This window comes from Engystomops pustulosus, chromosome 6, assembly GCF_040894005.1.
Source record: "Engystomops pustulosus chromosome 6, aEngPut4.maternal, whole genome shotgun sequence".
NCBI classification, from domain to species: domain Eukaryota; kingdom Metazoa; phylum Chordata; class Amphibia; order Anura; family Leptodactylidae; genus Engystomops; species Engystomops pustulosus.
In genome coordinates, this window is record NC_092416.1 from 49,216,327 (window position 1) to 49,239,424 (window position 23,098).

The 23,098-nt window shown below is 42.8% G+C and overlaps 2 protein-coding genes across 7 annotated transcripts in view; one reads left to right on the forward strand and one right to left on the reverse strand.

The window, feature by feature from the left end:
- GABRD (gamma-aminobutyric acid type A receptor subunit delta) overlaps positions 1 to 9,881 on the reverse strand; it is a 29,303-nt gene extending 19,422 nt beyond the window's left edge. Inside the window, exons 1-5 of one of the 4 annotated variants that reach the window (XM_072155993.1) lie at positions 6,946 to 7,619; positions 6,109 to 6,221; positions 4,090 to 4,157; positions 3,465 to 3,685; positions 3,204 to 3,286 (exon numbers count right to left, since the gene is read on the reverse strand). In XM_072155993.1, the coding sequence (XP_072012094.1) occupies positions 3,204 to 3,286; positions 3,465 to 3,685; positions 4,090 to 4,157; positions 6,109 to 6,221; positions 6,946 to 7,010 (550 nt within the window). In that variant the 5' untranslated portion in view covers positions 7,011 to 7,619. Of the gene's footprint in view, positions 1 to 3,203; positions 3,287 to 3,464; positions 3,686 to 4,089; positions 4,158 to 6,108; positions 6,222 to 6,945; positions 7,621 to 9,427 lie in introns of those variants that run through there. The other 3 variants (XM_072155991.1, XM_072155992.1, XM_072155990.1) reach the window with 3 other exon arrangements.
- Positions 9,882 to 10,139: 258 nt separating this feature from the next.
- CFAP74 (cilia and flagella associated protein 74) overlaps positions 10,140 to 23,098 on the forward strand; it is a 151,831-nt gene continuing 138,872 nt past the window's right edge. For all 3 annotated transcript variants that reach the window (XM_072155986.1, XM_072155988.1, XM_072155989.1), the window contains exon 1: positions 10,140 to 10,261. In XM_072155986.1, coding sequence (XP_072012087.1) covers positions 10,148 to 10,261 — 114 coding nt within the window. In that variant the 5' untranslated portion in view covers positions 10,140 to 10,147. The remainder of the gene's footprint in view (positions 10,262 to 23,098) is intronic.

The following is a 23,098-nucleotide window of genomic DNA, read 5'->3' on the forward strand; positions in this document are numbered from 1 at the left end:
TGGAGGAAAATAAAATCATCAATTCTTATTTTGGATTTTTAGCATTTTTTGGGGGGGTGTTCGCTGTAGCATAACAATAATATATTATCTTTATTCTATGGATCACTACGATTACGGTGATACCTCATTTATATAGTTTTATTTTTATTTGTCCAATTTTATTGAAGGAAAACTAGAATAGAAAAAATTGCATTTGTTTTAGTATTGCCATCTTTATAGTGGCATAATTATAGTATTTTTTGGTTGACGGAGCTGGTTGTGAGCTTATTTTTTGCGTGACAAGTTGTTCTTTTCAGTGGTATCATTTTGGCGCTTGTAACTTTTTCGGATCACTTTTTAGAACATTTTTTGTAAAGCAATTTGATAAAAAGTTTTAATTTTTGGCAAGTTTTTGGGGTTTTTTTTTTACCACGTTCACCTAGAGGGTCCAATTATGATTAGGATTTATTGTACAGATTGTTACGGACGCGGCGATACCAAATAAGTGGGGTTTTTTTGTGATTTAGTGTTTTTTATACTTTATTACTTGTGTAAAGGGAAATGTGGTGTTTGGGGGGACTTTCACTTTCTTTTATTATTTATTTTTATTTTAAAAAACCTTTATTTATTGTTTTAACTTTTTTTTTACAGTTAATGACATCTAAGCTTGAACAAGTGATCTTCTGATCACTTGTTCAAGCTTTTTTACAGGTTACACAGTGCAATACAGATGTATTGCACTGTGTAATGTAAGACACTGAGCATGCTGCGCATGCCCAGTGTCTTACAGCCGGGTCCTGCCAGAAGGCAGGACCCGGCTTCCGGATGAAGATCTCGCAGCCCCGGGCACCGGCAGTCCCGGGGCTGCGATCGGAGCAGCGGACCCCCCCGGTAAGCGCCGCGGGGGGGGGGGGGGGGTCCGATTCCCCTCACATTACATTTAAATGCCTCTGACACGCCGCGGTCAGCGCGACCGCGGCGTGTTAGGGGTTAACACCCGCGATCGGAGAAATCTCCGATCGCGGGTGTTAGAGGCAGGTGTCGGCTATAATATATAGCCGACACCCGCAGCTTCTGGCGCCGGCTCCGTTCAGGAGCCGGCGCCAGAAGCTTGACGTAATAATACTGCATTTTGCGGGAACGCACCTCCCGCCATGCAGTACTATTACGTCAAATGTCGGGAAGGGGTTAACGGACATCTACCATCAGATTTACTGATGTTAGACTGTCCTCACTGACATGCATGTTAACTTAGGTGGATCCCTGCGCATCTTTACTTGTTTTCTTAAACTTTTGATCAATTAAAAAATATACTTTCATAAAATATGTAAATGATATTTTAATGATCCAGGAGCTCCACCGTCTTAAAATATGCACGCCCCCAGCTGGTTAACTCACTGGGCTGTCTGCAAGTATATTTCTCAACATAATAAAATGTAACAAATATAACAAAAGTCCTTTAAAGAATATTTTTTCGCTTTGAAGGAACTGCAAAAAGGACTGTGTTGCTATAGAGATTGTTAGAACTAGATTGTTAGTATTAGAACACCTGCGAATAACACAGAGAGGAGCTTTTATGACAACAACCCATCTTCGTTCTAATTTATCCCAAATGTGTTTGATGGGTTTAGGGTATGGGAAAGTATTGTTCTTCACAACCAAATTGCACCGATCATGGATTTATGGACTATGCTGAAACAGAAAAAGGCTTTCTGCAAATTGTTTCCACATTATTGACAAAGTACAATTTCTTACTATGCCAAAGTTTTAAGATTTACCCTTATTGGTACTAAGGGCCATAGGCCAAATCCAAAAAATCCTATGTAATGTGCATCTCAGCATTTGCAATCCAGCTCTGTAAATCTTTGCTGTGGTTAAAATCCAGCACGATAAACCAGGGACACTCACTTATAAACCAGGCACATTGAATGTGGTAATCTTCTTATATTTGTAATCCATAGCCTCCTTCCCTCTAAAATCAATTTGTATAATTATAATAATGAGCCTGAGGTTCTGCGGAGAGCGTTACCAGAGCCCCTATATGTTGTAGCTTTACCTCCTGCTACAATGAGCAGAGCAGGTCTACCCTCCCCCTACATTTTCTGCTGCTGCTATATTACACAGGCAGAGGGAGGGGGAAGAGATTAGGGTGTAGCATGAGACATGTTCTGCTCATTGTAACAACCTGTGAATCTGCCGCACTGAGGGGCTCAAGTAACACCCCTGGAGTCCTTCTGGCTCATTAGTATAATTTTATTAGTTGATTTTAGAAGGATGGAAGCAATGGATAAAAAATATAAGAAGATTACAATAGTCACAGAGCCTGGATCTTTGCATAAGTGCCCCTAGTTTATTATGCTTGAAGTTGATGGTAGATTTGAGGGACCACTCACCCTGTGCTTTGTGTTGCTCTCAGTGGCAGAGGAAGGAGTCTATTGCTTCCTAAATGCTGTGCCTAAATTACAGGGTCGGCTCCAGGTTTCAGTAGGCCCCTGGGCAACAGAGCCTCAGTGGGCCCCTTTGCAGTAAACTCACGTGGCGACATTAAAAATTCAAAAATGAAAACAATCTCCTGTACCCTAGTTTATCATACCAAACAGCCCCCTCATGGTTATTTTAAATAAGCCCCCCTCACCCCCTTTGGATTTATTAGATACAGCCCCCCTCACCCCCATGGATTCATTATGTACAGCCTTATGTGGGCCTTCCCAGCAGCTCTGGGTGCCGGCACTTGCCCAGGTATGCCCAGTGCTGGTGCAGGCAATTCTAAATTGTGCTGGTGTCTTAAAACTGAGTAGAAACCCCCCCCCCCCCATTTCAGGGGCTCCAAATAATTGTATTGGTTGCATTATGAATAAATCCACCACTACCTACGCTTTAACACTCAAGCAAAAGGTATTCTAAAAAAGTTCTTCTTAGTGTTTTTTAGAAAAATGTTTCTTAGTATGGTCTCTGCTTGTTCTGGACCTTGTAGTTCTGACTGTCACCTGCTCAAACCTCCCGATTGCTTCACACCGACAAATTTGGTTTCTGGTTTTGGTACAGTGAACTAGTCCTCTACTCGTCATGTGTTTCTGATTCAGACTTATCCTGGAAGTAACCTGAGGATTCATTGTATGGAATTCTATAATAACCTCTTGTATAACCCCTTTTTCATCATAATCAGGTTTAGCTTACTCATCCAAATTTTCAACTGGTATAATAGTGAGGCTTCAAAAACTTACAGCTTTCCAAGTCCAGCCTACACTCTTGCTCATCCAGTGGGTACTTCGTTAAGTCCATGTCACAGGAGAGAATTGATGTTATTCTGCAATTGACACAAAGTTTTAGATTCAGCAATCAAATGACTGTAATTTTAGGATAGACCCTAACAGACTCTTAGCTAATGTTCTTCATTCTTCTACAGGGCTAATAGCTTTTGAATACCCCTCTACTGCTACCGGTAATCTTATTACACACAGAAGGGTTGCATCTTGACCTCTTACCTACTGCTGTACAAGATAACACCATTTGGTTGCAGTCGGATTAATTTGTTTTCTACCGTGACGTCATGAAACCATGCAGATTTGGCGTTCACTATAAATGTGTCTGGAAGCCAAAGTTTCTCCACAAATCTGCTGTCAAAGCCAAGAGTTTTGTTGGTGTGATTGTAAGCAAGTCTTTCATCTTTCCAGCTCTGACGTAGGAACACTGTCATTGTGTACTCCTGAACAATGAAACAACTCAGGGTAAGTTTCATCCTAAAATCAGGTAAATATCTTACAGCAGAAGACGCGAGCAACATAATACTTTAAATAATAATAATTATTTTAAAAAAATAAAAATGTACTGTACATCGCCCTTGTGTAACACTTATCCACATTGAAGGTATGTGTCCATATTGTCAATTCAAAATCACAATTTCATTATTACGGAGACCCTTTGTCTGTTAATTTACAGTATCTACAGAGCAGCTTCACGTCTTCATATTTATAGTACACTTAAGTAAAATCTTAAGTTGCCTGTAGTCATATCGCTATTAAAGGTCAATCTCTCTACAGCTTGTATTAATGTCAGCTTTTTTTTTACAGAGCGTCATCTAGTGTTGACAACTGATATCTGTTTTTTTACCATGTTTATTTCAGAGATGTGGTCGATGCTTGTTACTTCTATGTCTACAGCAACAATCACGGGAGGACCTACAAATTAAAAATATAAAGTAAATCTTATTCTTTTGTAGACATCTAAATACATGTTTTTCTTTTATAATTATTGCACAACAAATCCTCCCATTTCCTTCATTGGGGACTGTGTGATTACTGCCTAGAGTAAATGAGTAATACAGTCTCTGTTCTTGGCAGTGCTGCCAGTCACAGCAGGAAACCAGAGATGTTCACACCAGTTCAGGCCCAGTACATATCTGTAATTTTTAACAGCAGAAATAAAGCTAGCTGCAACATTATTTTTGGCGTTATAAATAACGGATGCGTAACAGTAGGTGAGTGGGAGTCAATGGGAAAAATTGTAAACAAAAGAACTTCCCTTTACAACCTATTCAAGGTGTTAAAGGGGTTGTCCCACAAACGAAATTAGGCCCTATCCACAGGAAAGGGCCATAACTTGCTGATCGGTGGGGATCTTAGTGACGAGAACAAGGGGTGGGGTCCCAGGTACCTCAGTCAGACCTCTCGTTGCTCAAGGTTTTAAAAGAGATCACTGAAGAGATGCGCTTGGCCATTTCCGCCAGCTCCATTGAGATGTATGGAGCAGAACGGTCATGAGCGGCTGTCTGCTTCATTAATCTCCAGGAGCGTCAAGGGGTCTGACTGAAATACCTGGGATCCCATTGGACCCCTCATTCCTGTGATCTGTGGAGGTCTCATCACTTAGACCCCCACCTATCAGCAAGTTTGGTCCTATTTTGTGGACAACCCCTTTAATTATGATAGTCCATAACAGAATAGATTAACGGACACCCCTAGTGGTGTGAACCATAGTGTGTGTAGCACAGGGGGACATGTCATGACTTTCTTATAAAGTGCGCTACACACGATCTTTTACCAGTCAGCGGTATTCTTGTTAAGTAATCGTTGAAGAATTGTCCAAAAGGGGCACTATTAATGGTCTTAATCTGGATTGTGTACCTCCAGGGGTATATCATCCTTAGCTGTAGGAGGTATGACCTTGTTTCTTGTAAAGATATCTATATTAGTTCATCCATTTGCCCAATTTCTCACCCCAGTCTACTTTACCATTATAAAAAATGTGCCACTTGCCCACAACTTCTGCTTGTGTTATAGATAAAAATCAATCTTTACCCGCCCTCTCTAGCCTGCTTTTTGGCCACATTCTTGCTGGACCTTTTTGATGCCACTTTTGATTAATATGGGTCAAAGACTATTCCTCGTGAGTCACATACAGGGTTAAAGTGTTAGTGCAAGGGGGCCACTTTAACAATGCCCTCATATGTATCCCCAATCAATTCAGTCAGGGACACAGTAGGGGGCATTCATTACTATTGGTGACAGATGTTTTTTGGCGCCTGATTTAAGCAGTAATTTGCATTGTGGCGCATGCCCTTAATGTATTTGGTGCAGCGTAAGAACAACAAATGAGCTTCTGAAATGTCAAACCATATGCAAGAAGGGGTTTCGAAGTTGGTAGACTTGCATTTTGTTGGTCTAACTTTGTGCCAAAAAATGTGCCAAAAAGATTTTTGGGAAACTATTAGTGTAGGTAGAATGTAGGGATTGAAGAGCTGTGCCTATATTGAGCTACATTAAAAAAAATGTGAGCGTCTGAAAATAAGCTAAATTGTGGTGCCAACATATAATAAATATGGCGCAGCAACAAATAAAAAACAACCAACAATTTGTGCAAAACCAAAAATAAATGCCCCCCTAGTGAGTTACCACCTGTGTGTTATTGAATAGGGTATTTCTTAGTATGTGACTAATGGGGTGTATTTTTCACCTCCACAGACAAATCATGCACTAAGCAATGAGTGACAATCTATTACATGATTACTCCTTCCAGATCTAACTTTTATTTTTGGAATAGTTCCCGTAAATGACTGCTTTGCTTTGTAGGTGAAGCTGTGAACATATTCTCGTTAAATAAAATATCAGTAATTAAAATCCACATTCTTACCTCCAATACCAGGTCTAAATTTCCTTGCATAACCTTTCATGAGTCCTTCTAAACTTGGCATCCAGGCTATATCAAGATTAGTTCCAATGTAATCTCCAATGTCTTCTGCACCACTGAGTAAAAAACAGAATAGTAGTAACGCAACACCATGTATATAGATGCAGTGAGACTACTTGTCTGTATCACAGAGAGGTCTGCATTATAACCTGCTTTTAAAAGAATAGCCAATTTAATTTTGTCATAAAATTTATTGATATCAAGGTTCATATCATAGATCATTTATGAAACACTCTATAAAATATAGATCACTGGGGAATGGAATGGTTCCAAAGTTAGCGTAATATGGGAATATCTCATAAACAGAGCACCAGTTCATATGATTGTTTCCAGCAAAATTAGATTTTTTTGTCATATATACCTCATGTTTTTGGTAAGAGTCTCTGCAATTTAAAATCTTAATTTCCCTATTGGGGTTACATTTTGCAGTCGGTCAGGTCAGCGATAACTTACATATGTATTGATGCAGAGCTGGTAACACAAAGAGGTAATGTTGGTATATAGATGCGGGGAGTACTCCTTGCTAGACCGGTATCTAAATACTATCACCAAAAAGCATTACTGGTTTGTACTCCTTACTACCCAGAACATACTGCCTTAGTCCCTGCTACACCTGAATGTACTGTATATAACAATGCAGTCAGAGAAAGTTAGATAACTGTTACATGCAGTACATTTACCAAATTCAGCAACATCATCTTACTAACAAGATACATTGTTCTACAAATGAAATATCTGAACAAAGAAAATTTCACCAAAAAATAAATAATTGCATGTTACCTGTAGCTTCTCGCATGTGTGGTAAATGTTACAGAAAAAAGCAAGGTCCAGAGGATATATCCCATGTCTATAGAGCTTGGTGGATTCTCCTAGACTAGCGCTGTATTCCATCACAATCATGTCATGCAGCCATGCTGTTACAAGAGGCTTGTACCATGCTGGATGCCAGTGCAGATCACTGAACGCCAATAAGCGGTGCCCAAAAATGCACAGTTCCAGCCACAAAGAGCAGATTGCAGAACTGTCAGGTGTTTGGTATATTTTGTGATTTGTTTCCTCTGTGATGTTTGTAGTGTAATGGACGTATTACATGGAAAGGTAATTGTTAATATGCACATATAAAAAGATACAAATTCAGAATGCGGAATAATCTTGGAATAAGTGGATTAAGTATTAAGAAAGATTATCAAAATCATAGTTATTTAGTTAGGGATAGGGCAAATACATTTAAGGTCAATACAGGGATTTCTCTTCTCATCTAGTTTTACCCAGCACTGTAAATTTGACATTGTGTAATCCTCTACTTTTATAGGGAAGCAGGTTTCTAAACCAACAGATACATTGTGAAGAGATTGTAGAGACTAGGGAAACACTGCTATCTCTTTACCTCCATATGACTTCCTACTCAACCCTTCCTCCCAATTTTTGGACCAGTGAAAAAGGGAAAAAAAGTTGCTTCTCTTTTTCCCTAAACCAAGCCCACTGCCCAGCCCATTACCTCAACCCAAGCAAAGTATAATATTGATTCCCATTGCCCTTGTCCTCCATCCTCCCTCATATTGTGGCCTCCTGTCCTCCACCCTCCCTTATATTGTTGCCACCCGGCCTCCATCTTTCCTCATTTTGTGGCCTCCTGTCCTCCATCTTTCCTCATATTGTGGCCTCCTTTCCTCCATCCTCCCTCATATTGTGGAATCCTGTCCTTTATTCTTCCTCACGTTGTGGCCTCCAGTCCTCCTTCATATTGTGGCCCCCTGTCCTCCATCTTTCCTCATATTGTGGCCTCCTGTTCCCCATCTTACCTCATATATCCCTCCTGTCCTCCCCTTTTGTTGGTTATTAAACGGGACATTCTCCCAACCGTCCGGGCCAGTGGGACAGCGCTGTAAAATTGGGAATTGCCTGTCGAATCCAGGATGATTGGGGGCTATGCCTACAGGGGTATCTTGAGGTGGGTGCAGAGAGAGCATACCTCCCAACCGTCTGGGATTCATCAGTACAGTCCTAGGTTTTGGGCTCTGTCCTGCAGTCATGGGTAGCTGGGAGAATGTCCCGGGTTCACCCCACCTCCCCTGGTTTTTTCCGCCTCCTCCTGGTCTCGTACATTAGAGCTGCAGAGCAGCCGCAGCATCGGAACCAGGACGAGGCAGGATCAGCCCCTGCTTCCTCTTCACATGATGTCTGCACAAGTCATGTGAGGACTTAGCTCCACCCCTTTGGTGAGTCAATCGGAGCCCGGAGAAGAGAGATTGACTGTGGGGGAACAAGGGAAGTTAAGAAACTATTTTTTTGTTTAATTCCAGGGGACTGGGGGCCACCGGAAGAGAAGGCTGGACAGGAGAGGCTGGAGAGGCTGGAGGCTGGAGGCTACAGGAGGAGGAGGCTGGAAGTCAGGAGGAGGATAGAGGATGTGGGGTTGGAGGCTACAGGAGGAGGATAGAGGACAAAGGGGCTGGAGAACAGGAGGAGGCTGGAGAACAGGAGGAGGCTGGGGGACAGGAGGAGGCTTGATGCTGCAGGTGGATGAAGGATGAGGAGGGTAGAGGAGAAGGAGGATGGAGGACAGAAGGAGACTGGGGGACAGGAGGATGCTGGAGCAGGCAGGAGAACAGGAAGGGGTGGCTGGAGGACAGGTGGAGGCTGGGGGACAGGAGGAGGCTGCTGGAGGAAAGGAGGATTCTGGAGGAGGCTGGGGGACACAAGAAGGAGGCTGTAGAACAGGAGGATACTGGAGGAGGATGGGGGACAGGAGGATGCTGGAGCAGGCAGGGAACAGGAGGAGGAGGCTAGAGGAAAGGAGGAGTCTGGGGGGCAGGAGAAGGATACAGGACAAGGGGGGGGGCTGGAGAATAGGAGAAGGCTAGGGGGCATGAGGAAGAGGCTAAAGAGTTGGAGGAGGCACGGGGACAGGAGGATGCTTGAGCAGACTGGGGACCGGAGGAGAAGGAGAGTTGGAGGAGGCTGAAGGACAGGTGGAGGCTGGGGGACAGGAAGAGGATGCTGAAGGACAGGAGGATGCTGGAGGAGGCTGGGGGACAGGAGGGGGATAGAGGAGAGGGGTGGCTGTCTGGGGACAGGAGGAAGAGGCTGGAGGACAGGAGGAGGAGGCTAAAGGGCTGGATGAGGCAGGGGGACAGAAGGAGGAGGCTGAAGGACAGGAGGAGGAGGCTGGGCTACAGGAGGAGGAAGCTGATCCGACTGATTCGGACTGAGCGCAGGATTTAAGATATGAATTGTGTCCCAAGACAATGCACTTACGTACATTAGGAAGAAGAAGGTGAACTCCGGCAGACCTGAGCGGGGAAGCGACACATGCAGGATATCTGGCGCCCCCTGCACTGCTCTGTTCACGCTGCAGAATTGTGGCGCACGTCAGTAATAAATGTAGCGCAAACCCCAAAGGCTCACATTTTTCTGTCTTGTCGGACATAGTGCAGCCGCGACACATTTCAGAATGATCCCAAAATAAACTTCCAATGTTTCATAGTATTTTTTTCTATCTAACTTTTTACTTGTTGCTAAATATTTTCCTACAACAAATTTGTCAGGAAAAATGCAACTTAAATGCAGTGAGAAATAAATGTGAACAAGACTCTATAAAACATAGATACTTCTATGCCAGGTTTAAGCTGTGTTGCAAATGACTGACACTTTATAATATGGAATTGTTTCTTTTTTAGGGTAGTAATCACATTGCAGTTAACCTGACAGGAATTACACAGGGCTCCATCCTCCTCCATCCCCCTCACACTGCTCAGTCACACAATTGTGTAGTGAATGGGTCTCCATAACCTGGCTGTAGACTGTACCATTCTCCTCCCTCGGAGTAAACACTGCTCTTATTAATTACATTCATACATTATTTCTTTATTTACCCTATGAATACATCAAATAACGAGATTTGTGTGTTATAACACGCACAAGTATGCAAACTGTCACGAAAGCGAGGACAAACAAGTCAATTCTCTCTCCCCCGCATGAAATGGTTTGTCCCGTGGTCATGGTGACGCGTTGTGTCCTCTGTTATGAAGCTGCAGGCGGAAGGGAAAGAAACTTTTCTAAAGATAAAACTTTTCCGAAGTTCTTATATTTCCAGGTATTTATTACAGGGTGTGATGAATTTGCCCAATTACTCAGTGTTTTTTTCATACAAATATTAAGATAACCTGCTCAGGTGATAATAAGATGTTTTTGTAGGTCAATTATTTGCATTGTGTTTAATGGTAAATGATAAATAATTACAGTGACATTTAGTAAAAGCTTCTAATAATCTAGAAATCCTGTATAACATGTTGCATGGGTTAATATATCAGCAGGTAAAGCACTTTCATATTCTTGTATCTTGTCAAAAAAGTTTCCGTTTAACAAGAAATAACTTTTTTTGCAGCTTCCACAATATTTGTCCATGCAGCATGATTTCTGAGGGTCTGTGTGTCGCGTATGATGTATGCCAGTCACAGATGGCAAATAACTTGCTCTGTGGGAGATGATCCCGATAAGATACCCACTAAACATTTAGGTCCTCATTTTGGGGGATCATGTCCCTTTTGTGGTATGACAAACCCTCCGCCGATCCGGAATATCCGTATAGGATTCGGAGCTGCCGCGTTTCCCTTACAGCGTGCGCCTGATTTCTTGAATGTGTCAGGTCCACCGGAGTTCACCTTCTTCTTCACGGTGTATGTGAGTGCTGATTTTGCGACACAATTTGAATTGGAAATTCAGGGCAAATCAGAAATATTCGGGAAACCCGATAGAAATGCGTCCGATGGACCCTTAGTAAATGTACCCATATGGGGCACACTTACTGCACTAAATGCAGTCTGCCTGTGTATAGTGCAGAGGGTGCAGAGGGCCCCAATGTGTATGAGCCCATTGAAATACAGAGGCAGTGTGCTAGTCAATTAAACAAGGGCTAACCAAAAACAACATTTGTCGGCATGAGCCCTTAATCATTGATATAATGCAGGGCCACTTAGTTACATGTAGTACTCAAAGAAACTCAATACTATGAGTAATAGTGACTAAATTAATCTATAGTAAAATAAATGTTTAATGGGGTTATCCGAGTTTATTAAAAAATCTACTGGTGGCCTGGGGGGAAGCGGGGCTGTAAAAAAACCCACACTTACCTTTCTCCGATGCTGTAGTTGCCATGTTTGTATACAGGGGCAGGCATAATTGTCTCCGACCCCTGTCCCACCTCTGTATGAGGCGATGAGTGGGTGTGCCAATTGGGTGGACGTTAACAGTGTCAAGTGTGCCTGCCTCTGTAAAGAAACAGGGGCAATACACCGATGGACTTTCGCGCTGGGGCAACGGCTTTGCCAGAGAAGGTAAGTATAAAATTTTGTTAATAACTCGAACAACCCCTTTAAGTGAGGCCAAATCACTGTGTACCTAATGTGAAGCTTCAAAAGGGATGACTTAAAGGGAGCCTGTCAGGATGATTTTGTACACTAAACCACCCACAGGTCCTTGTTGACCATTTAGTGTCTGAAATGGTCCAGTTTTTCCCTATGTATCTGCAACCCCCCCCCCCCCCACAAAACAGATATACTAACCTTGGTCTGAAGCTCTCAATTTAAAAGTGCAGTGGTGCAGTCAAGCCCCTGTAGTACACCCTGACTGCACTCATGCTGAAGGAATGGCATTGAAGCTGGGGTGTACTGTTCTGGCTTCATTGAATTATTTTGCACCAGAGGTGATTCTGACGTGGCTTATCTTTAGGTAAGTATAAAGATTTTATATTTTTTCTATAGATGCCACAGAGAGAGCAATAACAGGGTGATTTGGGATGCTAAACCATAGTTCAGCTATCCAGGAGAGGAGTCTACATCTGAACACTACACAAACTGCGGCCAGTTAATGGCCCCCTTGGAGGTGTATGGCGCATGGGGAAGGTGTGTTGAGCAAATGTGTCTTCCTGATCTATGCCATGCCTGAGCCATGCAGATGGGCCGCAAAGGGTTACAGCAGTTCCTACTCGTTTTTACACTGCTGTCACTTAGCTACTGATGAAGAGGAACCGTTCCTTCTCTCTTCTCCACCAGGCCAAAAACTTTTCATGTGCATTAGACCTTACCAGTTCTTACCACATGTTGGAAAGAAGGTTCACACATCTGTTTGAGAAATCAGGTGCATGTCCATTCAGTTTATATCTATTATTGCAATTACCTTGTGGTATATGGCATTTCAATGACCAGTGTCATAATTTATATAGTGTATGAAGTACGGATAAACTCCTTGGGTTACCATGCAAAAAATTGACTCCCATATATTTGAGTATTATCATGTAGAAGCGATTGTCTGTGAACCTGAGAACCAGTATAAACATTTTCTCAAATGCTATATATAATTAAGAAATGACAAGAAGACAGGGCATTTATTATTAAACTCCATTTATTAAATACATTTCCTACCTACACCTAAGCCATTAATCCAGAAGAAGGCGAAAAACCTGGACAGGGAAAAAATTCCTTCTTGACCCCAAGAAAAGGCGATCAGTTCTAGAACCCTGGATCAAGGCTGTAATAAATATAACTAATCCTACCTATAATATCAAAAACAAACAATGGTAGATGTCTTGTGTTTCCAGCTTTACCATGTCCTGCTAGATTTGTTCCTCTTCTTCACCGATCCACGCTGGAGCTTTCGACAGGACTGTACAGTCTCTTCTCATCTTCACATCTTCATCTGCTTGTGTCTTTCCTTCATTCAGCCCCACGTCTTCGTACAGAGTCTCCCCTTCACATATCTGCCTTGGAGCTTACAGCACGACTATACTATTCCTTACTGTTGAAAAAGAACACAAACACTGCCTCCCCTAGGCCTCAGGAACATCTTCACCTCTTACCTTCTCATGGACTCTCTACTCTTCTCATCCTTTGCTCCTTTCACCTTTACCTTCTTACACCTTTCCCTTACAAAGCGCCTCTCTCCACACATCGCGCTTTAGAGTTTTCAGCATGACTATATTCTTCACTGTTGAAAGAGATCACAAACACTGCCTCCCCTAGGCCACAGGAACATCTTTACCTCTTACCTTCTCATGGACTCTCTACTCTTCTCATCCTTTGCTCCTTTCACCTTTACCTTCTTACACCTTTCCCTTATAAAGCGCCTCCCTCCACATGTCGCACTTTAGAGTTTTCTGCATGACTATATTCTTCACTGTTGAAAGAGAACACAAACACTGCCTTCCCTAGGTCGCCGGTAGAAGTTTATTTCTCTCCTGGACCCACATCTTCATCTTCTAGCACCTTTCCTTTGTACATCACCTCCATGTACAGGACTTCCCTGGAGCTTGCAGCAAGACTCTGCTACCCTCCTCTACCAATAGAGAACACAGACACACTGCCTCCCCTAACCTGTGTCCTTGATCCTTTGCTGTTCTCATCTTCATCTTCTTGCGCCTTTCCTTTATACAGCATCTCCCCTTCACAGATCCACATTGGAACTTGTAGCTAGCGCTACACTATGTTATAGTTTACTGTTAAAAGAGAGAAAAAAACACAAACCCCTCCTCCTTAATCTTCACCCATTCCTCTTCTCATCTCCTTTTCTTCTTGTGCCTTTCTCTTCTCTACATGTATCAAGCTTCAAAGCTTGCGGCAGGTTTATCTACCTGTTGAAAAGGATTAAAACACTGCTCCTATATCACAGACACAGGTTTACCTCTATCTTCCATCCTGGACCTTCTGCCCTTTTAACTTTCCTCTTCTCGCACCTTTCCTTCGTACTTTGTCTTCCCTTCACAGAGAAGGGAAGACAAAGAAAAAAAAGGGAATTAAACACTACCTCCCCTATAATCTTGGATCCTTTGCTCTTCTTATCTTCATCTTCTTTATTTAGCACCTCTCCCTTATGCAGCACCTCTTCTTCACAGATCCACCCTGAAACTTGCAGCTAGACTTTGCTATCCTCTTCTGTCAAAAGAGAAAACAAACACAGCCTCTCCTAACCTGCATCTTTATCCTTTTTCTATTTTTATCTGTGTCTGCTTCAGTCTTTCATTCATGCAGCACCTCTTCTTCTTCGTACAGCACCTCATATCTGCCATGGAGCTTACAGCACCACTATCCTATTCCTTTCTGTTGAAAGAGAACAGAAACACTGCCTCCCCTAGGCCTCAGGAACATCTTTACCTCTAACCTTCTCATGGACCCTCTGCTCTACTCATCTTCATCTTCTCAAATAAGCTTATTTTTACATATATTATTATAGTCACTAAGCCATCATGATGATGTCACAATAGGACCAGAAGGAACATCCTGATCCATGATGTGCCTTATCAGACCTGTGTTCCCAGCTTGTCCATGTCCTGGTAGATCTCCATCATGCAGTGCCTCTCCTTCACAAATCCTCACTGGAATTTGCAACATGACCATGTTATTCTCTTCTGTTAAAAAAAGAAAGCAAACACAGACTACTCTAACCTGTATCCTTGATCCTTTACTGTTTTCATCTTTACCTTCTTGCGCCTTTCCTTCATACAGTGGCTTTCTCCATGTATCATGTATGCAGCACAAACTATATTACACTGTTGAAAGAGAACACAAACACTTCCTCCCCTAGGCCACAGGTAGAAGTTTATTTCTATCCTGGACCCACATCTTCATATACCAGCGCCTTTCATTTGTACATCACCTCCCTGTACAGGACTTCCCTGGAGCTTGCATAATACTCTGCTACCCTCCTCTGTCAATAGAGAACAGCATCTCCCCTGTACAAATCCACACTGGAACTTAGCTATCACTACACTATGTTATACTTTACTGTAAAAAGAGACAAAAAAACACAGCTTCCCCCCTATTTAATCAAGCTCCAAAACTTGCGGCCGGTCTATTTAACTGTTGGAAAGGAATAAAAACACTGCGTCTCCTATGTCACAGACACATGTTTACCTCTATCTTCCATCCTGGACCTTCTGCCCTTTTCACTTTCCTCTTCTCGCACCTTTCCTTCGTACTTTGTCATGCCTTCACAGAACTGCCCTGGAGCGTGCAGCTAGATATGCTATCCGGTTCTGTAAAAAAAGAAAACAAACCCGGCCTACCCTATCCTTGGTCTTTGACCCTGGATCCTCTGCTCTTCTCATCTTCTAATACTTTTGCTTCCTACAGCAGCTACTCTTTATAGATCCACCTTGAAACTTGCAGCTTGACTATGCCATTCTCTTCTGTCAAAAGAGAAAACAAACACAGCCCCTGCCCCCCTAGGCCTCAGGAACATGTTTGCCTCTAACCTTCTCATGGACCCTCTGCTCTTCTCATCTTCATCTTCTCAAATGACCATTTGTTACCTGCACGTTCGCTTATATAGAATCATAGTCACTATGACATCATGATGATGTCACAATAGGACCAGAAGGCACATCCTGCTCCGCTGCAGTCATTGATAACAAGTAATTACAATATGCCAGTCACATTGGTCTCACTTTTATCATTTTTAGACCTAAAACAGGGCCACCTCATTTCATTAGAGTAATTAAACTCTCTTAGATTATCCAAATTATACCTAATTTGAAGCTTTAAAAGGATGACTTAAAGGATGATGTTAGGACACAAAACTACCCACAAGTCCTTAATGACCAAAGGTTTAGTGTCTCCAATGGTCCATTAATTTTCCCTTTAAGCCTTTCCACCAAAAATGAAACGATAAACTGGTATACTTACCGCAGTCAGGAGCTGTCAACACCTTCGCAGTGGTCCAGTTGAGGCCCTGTAGTACACCCCCACTTCATTGCCCATGTGCAGAAGATACAATACAAGGGCATTAAAGCTGAGCTGTTCTACTCTGGCTTCATCAAATCAGTGTGCAGGCGCGAGGAGCACCAGATTTAAGTCCGATGTGCTTTATCGAACTTGTGTTCTCAGCTGTGCCATGTCCTGGTAGATCTCCATCATGCAGCGCCTCCCCTTCACAAATCCACACTGGAACTTGCAACACGACTTTGCTATTCTCTTCTGAGAAAACAAACACAGACTCCCCTAACCTGTAACCTTGATCCTGGATTCTTTGTTCTTTTCATTTTCACCTTCTTGCGCCTTTCCTTCATACTGCGATTTTCTCCATGTATCCCGCTCTCAAGTTTGGAGCAGAAGCTATACTATGCTTTACTGTTGAAAGAGGACAAAAACACTGCCTCCCCTAGGCCGCAGGTAGAAATTTATTTCTATCCTGGAGCCTCCAGACTTATCTTCTCACACCTTTCCTTTGTATAGAACTTCATCTTCTTCATTCAGCACCACTCCCTTATGCACCTCTTCTTAACAAATCCACCCTGAAACTTGCAATTACAGATGCCATAGACATGTTTATTCCTAAGATACTGCCTAGAGTTCTGTCACATATAGGCCCCAAGGTACCAGCGATAGGTAATTCTATTGCTCCGGAAACCAGCTGTTCTAATACTGTTGTCTTCCTGTTGTTAGAGATGGCCCGCAGACACTGGGGTCAGGGTGCCACTTCTATAATCTATCCCACTGTTCTTACAGTACACACTGGGTTAAAGACTCTGAGACAATATAAGCAATTTATTATTAGTGACATCTCAGGACAGAGGAGAGCATGCAGGAAAACTTCAGGTTTATAGTAAATCTTTAGCTTCCCTATGACTGAGCTGTCACTCCAGTCCACATTATGGAACATCGAAGAACCCTGGTATTGACAGTGATTGGGGTGCTGGAGATAGCAGGGTGCTTGGCAATTTTATACAGTCCCATAATATACTGGGAACCCCTGACTTCAATATTTTTGTGCCCCCCACCGGTATCCATTCCCACGGGTGGCTGGGAGAATGTCCCGGGTTCCCCCCGCCTCCCCTGGTTTTTCCCACCTCCTCTTGGTCCCGTACATTAGAGCTGCAGCATCAGAACCAGGAGGAGGCAGGATCAGCCCCTGATACCTCTTCACATGATGTCTGCACGAGTCGTGTGCGGATTTTGCTCCGCCCCAGCTTGCCTCGTCCCCTCGGTGAGTCAGTCGGAGCCCCGGAGAAGAGATATTGACTGGGGATAACGAGTGAAGTTAAGCGACAGGGGACTGGGGGCCAAAGGAAGAGGAGGATAGAGGCCAAGAGGAGGATAATGGACAGGAGAGGCTGGAGGCTACAGGAGGAGGAGGCTGGAAGACAGGAGGAGGATAGAGGATGTGGGGCTGGAGGCTACAGGAGGAGGATAGAGGACAAAGGGGTCGGAGGACTGGAGGAGGCTGGAGAACAGGAGGAGGCTGGGGGACAGGAGGAGTCTGGAGGCTGCTAGATGACAGGAGTAGGCTGGGGGACATGAGGAGGCTGGAGGCTGCTAGATGACAGGAGGAGGCGGAAGAACAGGAGGAAGATCCTGGAGGAGGCTGGTGGACAGGGAGATGCTGTAGGAGGCTTGGGTACAGGAGGAGGATGGACGAGGCTGGGGGACAGGAGGAGGTAGGGGGACAGGAAGAGGCTGGAGGATAGGATGAGGCTGGGGGACAGGAGGATGCTGGAGGACAGGAGGATGCTGGAAGAGGCTGGGATACAGGAGGAGGATGAAGGAGGAGGAGTGTGTAGGAGGAGGATGGAGGACAGGAGGAGATTGGGGACAGGAGGATGCTGGAGCAGGCTGGGGAACAGAAGGGGATGTCTGGAGGAGGAGGCTGGGGGACAGGAGGAAGCTGGAGGGCAGGAGGAGGCTGGGGGACAGGAGAAGGAGGCTGTAGAACAGGAGTATACTGGAGGAGGCTGGGGGACAGGAGAATGCTGGAGCAGGCAGGGGACAGGAGGAGGAGGCTGGAGAAAAGGAGAAGGCTGGGGGGCAGGAGGGGGATAGAGGACAGGGGTGGCTGGAGGATAGGAGGAGGCTAGGGGACAGGAGGAGAAGGCTAAAGGGCTGGAGTAGGCACAGAGATAGGAGGAGGAGACTGGAGGACAGAAGATTGCTGGAGCAGACTGTGGACAGGAGGAGGAGGCTGGAGGACAGGTGGAGGCTGGGGGACAGGAGGAGGATGCTGAAGGACAGGAGAAGGCTGGAGGATGTTGGGGGACAGGAGGGGGATAGAGGAGAGGGGTGGCTGTCTAGGGACAGAAGGAGGAGGCTGGAGGATAAGAGGAGGCTGGGGGACAGGAGGAGGAGGCTAAAGGCCTGGATGAGGCAGGGGGACAGAAGGAGGAGGCTGGAGGACAGGAGGAGGAGGCTGGAGGACAGGAGGAGGATGCTGGGCTACAGGAGGAGGAAGCCGATCCGACTGATTCGGACTGAGTGCGGGATTTGAGATACGAATTGTGTCCCAAGACAATGCACTTACATGCACCAGGAAGAAGAAGGTGAACTCCGGCAGACCTGAGCGGGGAAGCGACACATGCATGATATCGTGCGCCCCCTGCACCATTTTTTTTTTGTTCATGTTGCAGAATTGTGGCGCACTTCAGTAATAAACATAGCGCAAACCCCAAAGGCTCACATTTTTCTGTCTTGTCGGACATAGTGCAGCCGCGACACATTTCAGAATGATCCCAAAATAAACTTCCAATGTTTTTTTTTGAATCAGATATTTTTATTGAACATTTTTTATATAACAACACACCCAACAAGTACAACCTGGAGGGGAGTATGTACATATCATTACAATAAGCTCTGGTTTTATACAATAATACAAACTCAAATTATTCATAAAAGCATTACAAGAGAATTAAGGTTGTATCCTTTTTCCCATACAGGATTTACATTTTATCATATATGCTTATTATTCGTAGCATACTCCCTCCTTCCCTTCTCAACCCCCCCCCCCTCCCCAACCCTTGCGAGCCAGCTCTACTAAGACCCGTCAGGTCTCATATAATTATTCACATATTAAAGAAGACCTAAACCTATCTTTACTTATTTTGCCAATGATAATTGGTATTCTAAGCTAGTTCTTAGTCTTATAAGGGAGCTTGATGGTAAACCAGGCGTATCTAGCCACTTGCCCAGGGGCGTAACTAGGATAGGCTGGGCCCCATAGCAGATTTCTGCATGGCCCCCCTTCCATATATATATATATATATATATATATATATATATATATATGGCAGGCACACGTCTGGCGCACTGGAGAGGAGAAGAGGTGGTCGCGGCTCACCCCTCCCCTCTCCATAGAGAATAGAGCCGCATGGCCGTTCTTACAGCCAAAGATTGAGCAGGCTCTATCTCTTTTACTCGAAACAGTGAGTACTCGTTGTGCTCACCGTACCGAGCCCAGGCGGTATAGAAGCTTATGGGAGCAGTATATCCGGCAGCAAATTTGCAGCCAGATATACGTCCCCCATACTTTCTTGTGAATGTACCCTAATACAGACATGTTTATACAATTACACACATTTATACACTGATATACATTTATACACTAATACAAAGAGTATATACAAACCCATTCAGTATATACCCACATACAGTATACACATTATATACATATACACACATATATATATATATATATATATATACATACACACACATACAGTATACACTGACCATATATACACATACATGCAGGATAAAAACACCATATACACACATGCTGCATATACATACTGAATATACACACATACAGCAAATAAACACACATTCAGTATATACAGCATACATACTTACCACATACACAGCATATACAAAAACACACATACATCATATATATATATTTAAATGTGCAAATATATAAGCTTATATAAATACAGTATCTGCTTCTATGCATTTATACAGAGTATATACATATATATATACATAAATATACTGTAGATGCATATATACACATATACATAGTATTAAAACATATACACAGTATATACATATATACACAGCATATATACAGTATATACATAAATACACACAGAATATGCATTTATAAACAGTATATACATATATACACAACATATATACAGTATATACATAAATACACACAGAATATGCATTTATAAACAGTATATACATATAAACACAGCATATATACAGTATATACATAAATACACACAGAATATGCATTTATAAACAGTATATACATATATACACAGCATATATACAGTATATACATAAATACACACAGAATATGCATTTATAAACAGTATATACATATATACACAGCATATATACAGTATATACATAAATACACACAGAATATGCATTTATAAACAGTATATACACATATGCACAGTATATACATGAATACACACAGAATATATAAACATATATACTGTTTATGCATATATACACAGTATATATACAGTACATACATATATACACACAGTTTATGCATACATTGGGCGAGAGCAAAGGGGGGGAGTGTGTGGCGGAGTGTAAGCAGTGCTTCCCTGCAGGGAGATTAACGGGTGGGTCAGAGAGGTAGCGGGCGGGTCATTGAGATGAGCGGGCGGGTTATTAAGATGAGCGGGCGTGCCAGGGAGATGAGAGGCAGGAGATCCAGGAAAGAGTTGGGCAGACCAGGAAAGATGTGGGCGGTGACCGGGATACAGTGGGAGGGGCCCGGGGGCACGATACGGCAGGCACCCGGCAGTGCAGCCCCCCCTGCCGTGGCAAAGCACTGGTCTGCAGGGAGTGGGACCGTGCATCCCCGGGCCCCGTAGCAACCGCTACGGCTGCTACGGCGGTAGTTACGCCACTGCACTTGCCCCAAATCTTTTCAAATTTGGAGACCCCATTCCTCTTCACATACGTGCTATATTCCAGTAGTATTATTGCATTCAAACGGTCTATAAACTCTTTCTTATCCGGTGGCCTAGGCCTAATCCAATGAGCAGATATAACTTTTCTAGCTTGATACAAGGATCTTTGTATTGCAATATTATTAGGTTCTGTCAGGTTGTCTATCTTTAGTACTCCCAATAAACATGCCAGGGGACTTTCCTCAATTGTTACCGAGAAGACTTTACGTTTCAATTCTAATATAGATTTCCAAAAAGACTCCAGCTCCCTACATCCCCACATCATGTGGAGTATATCTGCCTCTTCAGTTCCACATCTCGGGCATTCGGGATTAGGCCTAGCTCCTATTCGAAATAGTATTTGGGGTGACCTAAATGTTTGTTGCAAAAGAAATAAGTGAGACATCCTACGTGCTTCACTGGGCGAGAGGGTTGGCACCAATTCCAAAGCTTCAGTCCACTGCTCCTCTTCAATGGGGCCTACCTCTCTATTCCAAAGTTCCCAACATTTTAATGGAATATTCTTAATAGAGTCATTTAATAGCACTGTATAAGAATATGAGATCAAGCCTTTAGTAGAAGTGGACTTCAATATTCTATTCAGTGCCCCATTGGAGCCCACCTCTATTTGCTGTACCTCAAAAGCATGTCGAATTTGCAAATACTGATAGAACCACGCATGTGGCAATTGGAATTCAGCCTGTATTTCCTCAAACGTTCTAAAGTTTCCTTCTGAACAAATATGTTTCAGCGTCCTAACCCCTTTCGCTTCCCATGGGGAAAAACCTTCCAATCGAATTATTTCCGGCAAAGCAGGGTTTCGCCAGAGAGGAGTGTCAGATTTATATTTAGGGATACCTATTATATCCTTGGCTTTAGTCCACACCTTGGACATGAGGGACAATGTCGGTTTACTGCCTATTTCAAACTTCCAATGTTTGATAGTATTTTTTATATCTAACTTTTTACTTGTTGCTAAATATTTGCCTACAGCAAATTTGTCAGGAAAAATGCAACTTAAATGCAGTGAGAAATAAATGTGAAAAAGACTCTATAAAACATAGATACTTCTATGCCAGGTTTAAGCTGTGTTGCAAATGACTGACACTTTATAATATGGATTTGTTTCTTTTTTTAGAGTAGTAATCACATTGCAGTTAACCTGACAGGAATTACACAGGGCTCCCTCCTCCTCCATCCCCCTCACACTGCTCAGTCACACAATTGTGTAGTGAATGGGTCTCCATAACCTGGCTGTAGACTGTACCATTCTCCTCCCTCGGAGTAAACACTGCTCTTATTAATTACATTCATACATTATTTCTTTATTTACCCTATGAATACATCAAATAACGAGATTTGTGTGTTATAACACGCACAAGTATGCAACGTATAAAAAAAACAAAATTTGGAAAAAATTTGGAAAAATTCTTTATTTTCAAAGTTCTAAATTCTCTACTTTTGATGCAGATAGTCATAGCACCCAAATAAATTCATAACTTACATTTCCCAAATGTCTGCTTTATGTTGGCATGGTTTTTAAGATTCCACATATTTTGGTAGAATGTTATGAGGCTCAGAATTTGGGGCCAATTTTCAATTTTTTGGAAAATCAGCAAAACCTGTATTTAGATGGACCTGCTGAACTTGTAATTGACGTTGAGAGGCCTAAATAATAGCTAGACTAGTAAATGACCCCATTATGTAAACTACACTCCTCAACGTATGAAAAAGCACTTTTAAAAAGTTTTTTAATCCTTTCAGTGTTTTATAGGGGTTAAAAAAAATGGAGGTGCTGTCTACAAATTGTAATATTTTTTTTTAAATACACTCATTTTGGGTGGAAAATTAAACATTTCCAATGTATTAAATGAAAAAAGGCTCCACAAAGTTTGCTACCCAATTTCTCCTGAGTATACTGATACCCTATATGTCAGTGATTTTCAACCTTTTTTGAAAAAGGTTGAAAATCCTGGGGCACACCACCAACCAAAATAGCACAAAATGACACTAAAACAGTCATATTATACATATAATTAATAATATAGATTCTAAATTTATCTACTCGGTGTGAAACCTGTGCCTGTTTCGATAAACACAAAAGGGATATCCTGGCAGGAATGGTGGAAAGACACACACGGAGCTCTTCCTCAACAGTTCTCATTTTCTCCCTGTTTTTAGTATATGATGCTGATTATTATGTGGCTCATATACTGCTAAATAAAGGGGTACAATGAGAAGTACTATGGCCATGAGGCC